At 37.8% G+C, this 10904-nt stretch overlaps 2 protein-coding genes and 1 pseudogene across 3 annotated transcripts; 1 reads left to right on the forward strand and 2 right to left on the reverse strand.

Annotated features, from left to right (window-relative positions):
- The first annotated feature begins 391 nt into the window (after positions 1-391).
- Positions 392-3865, forward strand: LOC148904820 (uncharacterized; annotated as a pseudogene). The gene is made up of 3 exons (XR_016118859.1): positions 392-876; positions 1139-3507; positions 3548-3865. The product of XR_016118859.1 is annotated as an uncharacterized LOC148904820 (transcript).
- On the reverse strand, positions 3436-5089 carry LOC148904821 (uncharacterized). Its single transcript, XM_089025056.1, has 2 exons — positions 4755-5089; positions 3436-4460 (listed from the first exon to the last, which is right to left on the reverse strand). The coding sequence occupies exons 1-2, from the start codon at positions 4964-4966 to the stop codon at positions 4043-4045; spliced, it is 630 nt and encodes a 209-aa protein (XP_088881182.1). The 5' UTR covers positions 4967-5089; the 3' UTR covers positions 3436-4042.
- Positions 5090-6203: 1114 nt separating this feature from the next.
- LOC116297951 (uncharacterized) lies at positions 6204-10541 on the reverse strand. The gene is made up of 5 exons (XM_089024603.1): positions 8908-10541; positions 8252-8489; positions 8027-8129; positions 7421-7524; positions 6204-6721 (listed from the first exon to the last, which is right to left on the reverse strand). The coding sequence occupies exons 1-4, from the start codon at positions 8962-8964 to the stop codon at positions 7500-7502; spliced, it is 423 nt and encodes a 140-aa protein (XP_088880729.1). The 5' UTR covers positions 8965-10541; the 3' UTR covers positions 6204-6721; positions 7421-7499.
- Positions 10542-10904: the final 363 nt, after the last annotated feature.

Raw genomic sequence — 10904 nt, forward strand, 5'->3', positions numbered from 1 at the left:
TTCCGGTGGTATTTACATTTTTATATATTGAAAAAAACTGTCCAGTTATCTTTTTTGTTTGAATATTGACAAGATTATACTTAATTTTCATATACGTGCCTCAGCACAATGTAAAATTAGAGAAAGAAACAAGTTTACATATATTTGTTTGGGAAATTGATATTTTCCCATTATTGGGCTTCCTGTGTAATTCTTGATAATATGAAAAGCCGTTTTTAGGAATGTTCCACCGAAGGGATTTTTTGGGACTTTTAGTATGTTGATTAAAGGGCAACTTACCCCCCAAAATGACCCATTTTTAAGAGAAAGTACATCAATTGAGAAACACAAAAATTCAATTTTTAGAGGGGATAGAGCATCCGTGTTCCTACAAAAATAATTTCAAAACATCGCATATATCGCTCTGGTGGCCGCCATCTTTGAGCCCGCGATAAATTACCGCATTCAGGTGTGACGTCACAACGTCAACGTGTGTTTGGATATGTAGAGTTTTTCTGTAAGCATGAGAGTTTGAAGTGGCTTTTTCGACAAAATGGTTAATTGTTGCGTACCTGAATGCACTAACTATTCGACAAAAACAAAAGAGGTTAGCTATCACAAGATTCCTAAAGATTTACAAATTCAGAAAGCTTGGATTTCTCGTCTAAGACGAGCAAATCTGCCGCCATTGAAGAATTGCTTTGTATGTAGCGAGCACTTCGAGGATGGTTGCTTCGAATCCGACCTTATGGAGCAACTAACAGGCGAAAAAAGAAAAAGGAGGTTAAAGGCTGATGCAATTCCAAGTATTTTTAACTTTTCAACCATCCCTAGTAAAAGAAGAGCTACGACAGAAAACCGTATAAGACGACAACGACAAAAAGAGGTAGGTGATTTGTAGTTTGTGTTCGCACGTGCACTGCTAGATTGTCAGTGTAATATGTAAGTCTTATATATATATTAGAGCTATTTCGTGACTGGTCTGTGACTGTGCTCAGACCAAACCAATGCATTAAATTCTTAATACTAAGTTTACCGCTGCGGGTTTAGTTATGATGAATTGCGGATGAATAAGTTATACGCTCTTTCATATGGAGTCAATGAAAGTCCTATAAACAATTAAAGCTTGAGTGTCGTCTCAACTATCGGAATCAGTGAGAACCCCAGTAACTGCCATTCATTGTTATTTGTATTTGTTCTATAAATGATTATGTTTACTTCTTTTTCCCCATAAGACATTGGATAACCTACTGACTCCAACTACACATGCACTTGATGAAATGGTTGAAGAATCTGATATGGAGGTTTCCTTCGATGAAACACCTTCCAACAAAAGGGACTTTGGAGTCCAGTGCTGTCTGGATGAAAAGCTTTCAATACGAAAAAGCACCTCAACCCAAACAGAAAATGTGGATGTTAGTGTTGAGACTTCTGATGCCTGCATTCAAGTAGAAGGAAATTCAACATTTGAGCAATTGAACAGTATCCTGCATGACCATCCATACAGCTATACTGCTCCCTCTGTACCCATGAGTGTGTCACCACAAAAGTCTTGCAAGAATGATGTATCACCACGGAAATCTGCAAAGTCCTGTGGGTCTTTTCCTTTGTCAGATGAAGAAGTGAATCTTTTTTCAAGTGATGAAGAGGATGAATACATTATCTCATCACAAGAAACAAATTCTTCAACAGACAAAGAGTCTGAACCTGAGTATCACTTTGACACCTACATCAAAGAGCCAAAGTATTTGGTATTTGCAGCATGCCTAGGTGAACTGTTCAGGTTTTGTATCAACTGTGGTTCCATCGTAACTGACACCAACATTACCTGCACAGGAAGCATGGTAACGGTTAAAACCATATGTATGAAAGGTCACAACTGCTTGTGGAATTCCCAGCCTCTCATCAATCGTGCACCGGTAGGAAACCTTCTAATCTGCTCATCTATTTTGTTCACTGGTAACACTTTTACAAGAATCCAAAACTTTGCCTCATGTCTTGGGTTACGATTTATCAGTGAAAAAGTTTTTTACCAAAATCAGAATAGGTATCTATTTCCTGTAATAAATGATACCTGGGAAAGAGAAAGAAGAGCCGTTTTACAAGAACTGTCAAGTAAGCCTCTTGTATACTTGAATGGGGATGGACGGTGTGACAGCCCTGGCCATAATGCCAAGTATGGTACATACACATTTATGGACAATGACTCAGGGAAGATAGTTTCCTTCTCTGTGGTTCAGGTCACAGAAACAACATCTTCAAATGCTATGGAGAAAGAAGGTTTCATTAGGAGTCTTGGTAGTCTTGAGGATGAGGATGATATTAACATCAAGAGGATAACTACTGACAGACATACCTCAATCACTAGCACCATGGAAAAAGATTACAGCCACATCAAACACCAATATGACGTATGGCATTTGTCAAAATCTGTCGTGAAGAAACTCAACAAGAAGGCCAAGTTGAAAAAAAGTGCTGACCTTTCACATTGGATCCAGTCGGTCTCAAACCATCTGTGGTGGTGTGCAGCAACATGCAATGGTAGTGTGTAGCTGTTGAGAGAGAAGTGGGTCTCTATCTTGCATCATGTGACAAACAAGCATTCTTGGAGAGATGCAGAGATCTTCAAAAAATGTGACCATCCTCGACTAACCCGGAGAGAAGCTCGTAAAAAGTGCTGGCTAAAACCAGGATCTGCAGCTCATGTAGCCCTTGAAGAAGTGGTCCTTCAACCAAAACTGCTGAAGGACTTGGCAAAGCTCACTGACTTCTGTCACACAGGTGGGCTTGAAGTATACCACTCCATGATCCTGAAGTACTGCCCAAAGAGAGAGCACTTCTCCTACAAGGGTATGGTTGCTAGAACACAACTGGCAGCCATTGACAACAACCACAACACAGGAAGGAACCAAGCTGTGATTCAAAAGCCGGGGACGAGGATGGGAGAGGCAAGATACCGCCCATGTTTCCCAAAAATGCACAAGCGTTGGGTAGTTAAGCCTGTGTTGGAAAAGAAAAGTTATTCTTTCCTTCCTGAGCTTCAAAAGAAAGTGCTGGGATTGTGTGATGGCTCAGAAGTTGACCTCCAGGAAATTGAAGAAGTAGACCTACCAGCAAACATTGCAAGTTTGCCTGCACCGGATAAACAGGAATTGATTCAGAAACACCAGTCCAGGTTTTCAAGATAATCTAAATTAGAATTAGCCTTTGTGTACCTGCAGGTCATATGACCCTCCACTGTTTGGTCCTTCTTCCCCTCCCTCAAGTCCCAATCCCCCTCTGCTTTGCAGGCTATCTTTGGACAGTCGTGTAAAATACTGGTAAAAGATATCCCTTAATGAAAAAAGCTCCCAGATATGGAAAGGTACACGACAGACCCAAGTATAAATGCTATATACAAAATATGTAATTAATGACAAGGGGACCTGATGAAATGGCAGATAAGTATGCAGTACCTTTTAGATGTTCAAATGAAAATTTTATTAAAATATTATTTCCATTTAGGTAAGAATTGACTGTAAAAAAGAGGTCTTTTCTTTACCTATCTACACTACCCCATATATGGGAGTCTCCCCCAGTATGAATATATTAAAGAAAAATATCCAATTGAATGGTGACATTTGCTTCAGCATATTTAACTTTTTTGCTGCCAGGACTCGTATAACTGCAAATTTTGCTTGGTTGGCTAGTGATCGTGTTCACTAGTGCTTTGTACACTAGGTTCACTATTCAGCTGGATATTTTGTTTAGTGTGTTTTTAATAATAAAATATGTAAAACATTCAAAAAATGTTTGTACCAACAAAAAGCTTTTTATATAAAAAAGAAATTTATATAACACACCTTTCCGTGTACTGCATCCTAAATGAATACATGATTCTTATGCATTTTGGTCTCAGCTTTTTCTAGTCTATGTTTTTGTTTTCAATTATCTTGCAATTAAATATGCCAAAAAATTGCAATTCCAGGAATTTTTCCTGATAGAAAAAAATCCACTCTGTATAGTAACTGAAGTAAGGAATAAATAAAATGTATATATTCACTCCATGCAACATTATATCAAGCTAATCATCTGCATAATGAAAACCCTCAAACTGAAAGTCCTCCTCTAGTCCAGGGGGAGGGAAGTGTGCTCTGATGCACATGACAGCACAAGAGGGCAGAACAACCCGAACTTCCTTTCCAAGAACTCCCCAGCACCATCTTGCTAGTTGTCTATATGCAATGTGTCTGTACTGCTTGTGCTCTGGGCCTTCATAAGCATCTCTGTATTGCTGTTTGTACTGAGCCCATGCAGTTCGAAGAACATACTTATTGCCACAAACAGGTAAGAATCCAGGATGTTGAGTAAAGCATGGTGGTGGTTCATCAGCATCTCCATCTTCAACAACAGACTGGCATGTTGCAACTACTTTTTGGATTTCTTGGCAACAAATACATTCAGCTATTGTATCCATAATTTGGTAGCTACCACAGGTACACCTATTAACAAATAAAACAATCCTTAGTATTTTTGAACACTATCAATGATTGTCCCAAGTGAGAGTATATACACAAATTGTGACACAACTATATCCCTGAATCTGTGTCCTACAGTATATAACTTATTGACAACCAAGCGATGTTTAATTGTGACAGTTGGTTTTGCTTTTGGTTGCAAAGGTCGTGAGGCAGATTAAAATGCATAAATATACAGTGCAAGAAAGTGGTAAACACGACTGTAAAAAATGGATACGTAGTTGAGTTTTATCGTGATAAGAAAGAAGTAAAACTTACCAATCTGAATTTGTTAGTCGATTGTTCTCTTGTTCATCGTCTTCAATAATGTCACTGTCAGATCCTTCTCTGAACTCTTCATCTGAGGAGATTTCTATTTCTGGTTCGAACTGATATGGCCGTAAAACAAACTCGTCCGTTTCTAAACATTCTTGAGCAAAATCGTCTCTCGAGCTGTCCGAGTCTTCGGAAAAAGAATTAGACTCTGACATGCCTTTAATTGAATGACCAGGCCGTATTTCGTTCGTAAAATATTGAGTAAAACGTCTCAGAAACAGGGGAAGAAGTCAACCAAACGCTCGTAAACAACTTGACGCCGTGAACTCTTATGACGTTGTGACGCCATTACCTGTTTTTCTGAGCCCGCGATAAAAGTGCAAGATGGCGGCCACCAGAGCGATATATGCGATGTTTTAAAATTATTTTTTTAGGAACACGGATGCTCTATCCCCTCTAAAAATTGAATTTTTGTGTTTCTCATTTGATGTACTTTCTCTTAAAAATGGGTCATTTTGGGGGGTAAGTTGCCCTTTAACTTACCCTAACGGGTTAAACAGCATTGAGAAAAATTCTGTTGCAATTTGTTCTAACCTAAACCACAGGATGACGGACTAAGTATGGCAATAACAAAATGGTTGATGCTTATTTCTTTTACTATTTTCTTTCGGATTATGTTTCCTTTTATTTTCTTTCTTTCAATTCGTTTTCACTTTTGGTCCAGTAGCCCTGGGTAGTTTTAGCACAGGGAAATGACCCCACAATCGTAGTGTCCAGCAGAACATTCTCTTGAGCCCTCTATGGTGGTCATTTTTCCTGGGCTGGGGTAAGCATCTAAAGTAGTGAGTTTCTCATTTCCTTTCAGTGCTCTGCGGGTGTTTCTCATGAGCAATTAGTTTTCTCGTCTCAGGTCATAGACAAGCTCAATGAAGAGAGTGTGTCAAATGGGTGACATTTGATGTGAAACCAAATTCAGGGAAAATGACCATTAGCTAGCTTTGGAAAAAGGTTGGGAGAAAAGGTTGCGAGATAAGGTTGGGGGCTTTCCAGGCATTATTTGGGTTGTCCTTTGTGTATTGTGCTAATATATTTGTATTTGGGTATAGTAACCTGTTGGCGATACTGGTGGCTTTAGTACGTGGAGGTGTGAAGACAGGGGTGTCTGTCCACACCTTAATTAATGCTACTGGGAAAGCAGGAAGAATAATGTTGAATATTCATGATCCTTTCGATGACACCATTAGTATTATTTAAGGGCATGATAATGTATGCAGGTGTGTTAGTTTGCCAAGAACTGGTTCATGAACAAAGTTTAATCCCCATTAGCTTGCTCATCAGGGGTGTCTGTACACACCTTAATTAATGCTAATGAGAAAGCTAGGAAGGATAATGTACTAATCGTAGCCGACTTTTAATCAGCTTCCAAACTTACAAAAAAACTTCTACTTCAGAAAGGGTTTAAAAGCTCTAGCATTTATCATGTTTACGTATAATGTGCCAAAACAAAAAACTTCGATGGAAGATGAAGGGTCAATAAGATGCAACACCATTACTCTCAGACTCTGTTTGTGTATTGTGAAATCAAAGTGGAGTCGTGGTCAAGTCACCCAGGGTTACCAAACCAGTAGTATTTTCTACGTCGTAATAATTGCTGAAACCTAATCTAAAATGCCTTACAAATGTTTAATAAAGCTTTACTACTGCTAAATAAGTTATATATGTGTATATATATGTGGCTTGACAATTCCCTTAAGTAAAAAAATCTGGGTGACTTGACCATACATTGCGGGCAACTTGACTTCGACTCCGGGTGACTTGACTCCGCGCAACTTGACTCTCAGGCAACTTGACCATAATTCGATCTAAGTAGCTATTCAGTGTTCCGCATTTCACAGTGCAATCCACATAGCATGACATTGGTCAATTCTGCTTCAAGAAGAAAAGTTAGATCATCTCTTATTCCAGTCCAGCTAACAGAAAATAAATAAACAAACAAAAATCACTATTACAAAAATTACTATAACCATTTTTTTTTTTATTTGTTTATTTTTTTGGATGGGAGGATGGGCGGACACACTGGTGGATAGATGAATATCTATTTAATGAAGAGATAAATCAAGAATTAGTGAGCAGTCAGAAACATTAATGATAACTGAATGCATAAGTGAATAAACAAATAAAATAATGAACAAGTGACTAAATGACACAAGGATACAAAGGGGCAGCTAGATGTACTTAATTTCCAATGTTTGCTTTGCTTCTGTTGAAACGATCTTTTATACACCCCATGCAAGCACCATTATTGTCTGAGATTCAAATGTGATTGATTTTATGTTATTTTTTGTGCAAAGTCTGATAATGAAGTAATTATAAAAACTGATCAAAATTAAACTTAGGAAATGTAGGGACTCAAAATCAAAGGATGCATTTTATACTAACCCTGACAGCTAAACAATATATACAGAAGTCTGTATCATATCCTTTTCCGCACAGAACATCATATATATATATAGAGAGAGAGAGATTTGTAATTGTTTATGAATAATTCAAAGAATCTTTTTTCTATAGCAGAGGATTTAGTTGGTGTTGGTGTCAAGTCTAATGATTGGGAAGGCAATTATGTAATTGACTGGAAAAAAATAAAGAATTTTGATAGTGTATTGACAAACCTGCAAACTTCAGCTTATATTTCTTGCCATCACTTTCCATTCCCATCTTCTTTAGGGCATTCTTTTGAGCATTCAACTGCTAAACCAGTGCAGTGATCTCTTTCCTTTTAGAATAATATATGGGACTAAAAATGACACACTTTCAGGATAGCAAATAATAATTAGAAAATAATAGAAACAAACTGAAAAAGAAAGAAAAAGGAGAAAATGATAAACATAAAAACACAGACAGACTGACAGAGGGATGAATAAAAAAGTAAAATGACTTGAGGACTCACTCCATTATCCACTGTTTTCTATCGTGTGTTATAGTAGTTTTTTCATTAAAGCCTACTGTTACACTTTCATTGTTCAGCCATTGTTTATGCCTTTTAACCAGGGGACGTATAAGGAACCGGGGAGGCGGCTGGTGCATTTTTATTTTCACTTGCGTAAATTTTCTCCTCTATTGGCACCAGCCCCCTCCCTGTGAATAATAGCCGGTCTCTAAAGAGCATGAACAAGGATATACAAATAGAAATGAATGATATAAACAAGAAAGACAAAAAATCATCACAAAATCTTCAACTCTCATATGTGTAAGCACAAAAACAAGAAATTTCTTACCTATTTTCTTCACAATTAGCTATAACAAGTGAAAACACAGATTTGCAGCTTTGAATTTTCCAAGAGCTCAATGGCAGTCTTCCTACTAGTACTTGGTTTCTCCCTGGTGAGATTTATAAGCTTACATTTTTTCCCAATTGTTAGCAAAAAAGTCTCTCATAGTCAACGATCGAGGTAGTTTCAGAGATGATAAAATTATTACAATCATTATGCCAAAATCCTAACCTCCAAGAGTTCGACCATCCAATTTGATATTGACCTCTATTTCTTCCTTGTCATGTTTATGGAGTCGCTGCTCTCTGATGGCCAAGGCTAAGAAAGAGCGTAGATCAACTTCGTAAACTCGTTTGCTTGCTCCAGTGACCTTGTGTGCATTAATAGTTTCTTTTACTTTTTGTAAAACTAACTTTCTTACGGCTTTGATTTTGTTCTTCGTCAAGGGTAATGGAGTGTCACATGACCTCTGTACATGCAGTAGTAAAAAAATGTAAGTCTTATTAGCTTATTTAGTTGAAGACAGTGTTGATCAAATGAACAAATACTAAATAAATAAAGAGACCTCAAATACTGTAACGTTGCTCGTTCAGTAATAATGTGAAGTAATGCCTTTTTGGACTCAAAAAGGACTAGTATCTGATAGAATGGTCAGACTACGACTATCATACATTATATCTAAGTGAATGAGGAAAGAATAAACGATGCACATGCATTGTTTAAGTATAGGTTAATGTTTGTTTGCAAAGTTGATCACTCACAGGTAAAATAGCTTACAATTATTTAATTGTTATACATGGAGTTCATAAGGGAATAGCATTCAGGCTTAAAGAGAGTTAAAGAACCAGCTATCTAAAAAATAGAAAAAGTCATACATGCATACTTACTCCACTATGGCCGAGTTGTGCGATGTTTAACATGGTCTGCCATGTTTTGTCAGGCATTCTTGACGCAAGCTTGAAGTACAATTATACCCAGTCTGGTTGTCGCAATGACTTCATATTGCTCATCCATTTTTCATCTGACAAAACTGCCTCTAAACCTTCCTCGATTCCTTTTTGTTCTCACTGCAACAATATCGACTACCTCATCTAAAGTGTTGCGAACGCTTTCATCAGGGATTATCAGCAAGGATTCAGTGTCCAAGGATACTACCAATTCACTCGCGATGGCCTTCACAAATATTCTGAACCTCTTGGAATACTGACTTTGTGCAGTTTTCAACATTTCTTTTTTGTCGTATTGGCCGAAGTTCCTTACTGTTGAAGATTTCATTAAGGTTAGGCGACAAATCACTTTCCTGCAAATTAAGATCAGATTCTGGAGTTGGCGGGAAATTGATTGAAGGATTTGGCACACTAGGCAGAGTTTTACTAGTGATGATAGGCTCTGCGATCTTCCTTTTTAAAGCTGCCGTCGCTACTTCGATCTCATCTTTGAGAGAATTGATTTCCTCCTTAAGCTTCACCAACTGCGTTTCGAGATTATTGATGTAACTTGTTCAATTGTACACGTTAACATCAGTGGCCTTGAAACCCAAATTTTCTATATTGCACGAATTGATGTGGTCCACTATGGTGGTCTTAATTTCTTTTTTTCTGACAAATCCCTTCATATCTTGCTGCCAGAGCCATCCTCCTACTATCCCAAATGTAGTGGCAACGAATAAGTGGTCTTAGATCTTCCAGAATCGAAATATGTAGGCAGGCATTTGGCGTCATTTTCATACAGCAAGTCGTCGAGAGGAAGTCTTACGATATCATCTGGAAATTGCATTTGAAGCTATGTTTTTGTAAACCATTTACATGGTCCACCACACATTTCATTCCACGATTCATGTTGACAAGATTCTAAAGGTAGTACCAAGTTTCAGGGTTCATGTTGACAAGACTATGAGCATTGGCCGGCCGGCATCGTATCTAAACTATAAGGCGTTAATCCTTTTTACGCTTATAAATAAAACAATAGGAAAATAGATCACATTTCATATCATGCTGTGATTTACCGGGCTTTCAAAGTATGTTATTTCATTTTTTAGTCGCCTAATGCTTGTCGTGGTTACAAAATCAGTTGGCAGACAAAAGATTGTAAAAAATAAAAAATTAAAACCGTCCTTTTTTTCACGAGGGTTGCACTTAAAAGGCCAAGGTGTTTGCGACATGATAGCTGTTGCCAAAAAGGTGAATTGGAATTCAGGAGTTGGTTTTTGAGGAGGGAGGAAAACCGTAGAAAAACCCTCCAAGCACAGGAGAGAACCAACTAGAAACTCTGCTCACATACAACACCAAACCTGGCCGGACTTGAACTTGGGTTACATTGATGACAGGTAAGCTCTCTGACCGCTACGTAGCTTATGTACAACTTTTCAATGTGATAGGAAATTTAATATTCCCAAGTTACATGTACAAGTCGGGACTTACAAGTCCACACCTTAGTAATCATGCTAACCATGCTTGTTTCAATTATGACTGTTTTATGTTTCAATTCTGTGCAACAATAAAATAACAAAGAGTTTCCAAATGTTTTCCTGTATATCTACAGTAAAATCCTGCATTAAAAACACCCATTTTTGGAGTTGAGGCTGATTTTGTTCTTATTTAACGGGTTTTTTCTGAAAAATCAGCTTGAAGGTGTTCTTAAAATAAATGTTTCTAAAATATATACAGAATTACTATTTGACCGCAAACCGGTTGAGCATCGGACTTACGTGTGGGAGTTTGTGGTTCGAGTCCCGGCCAGATCAACACTCAGGGTCTTAAAATAACTGAGAAGAAAGTGCTGCCTTTGTAATTACATCTGCCAATGGTTAGGCTTTCAAGTGGCTCGGATGACCACTTTAAATGGCAGTCCCATCTCTCCACACTAATCAATACTAACCAACATC

The sequence above is a fragment of the Actinia tenebrosa genome, unplaced genomic scaffold, assembly GCF_029948245.1.
Source record: "Actinia tenebrosa isolate PJP-AT-01 unplaced genomic scaffold, QUT_ActTen_1.0 PGA_scaffold9__36_contigs__length_13948895, whole genome shotgun sequence".
In the NCBI taxonomy this organism is placed as follows: Eukaryota; Metazoa; Cnidaria; class Anthozoa; order Actiniaria; family Actiniidae; genus Actinia; species Actinia tenebrosa.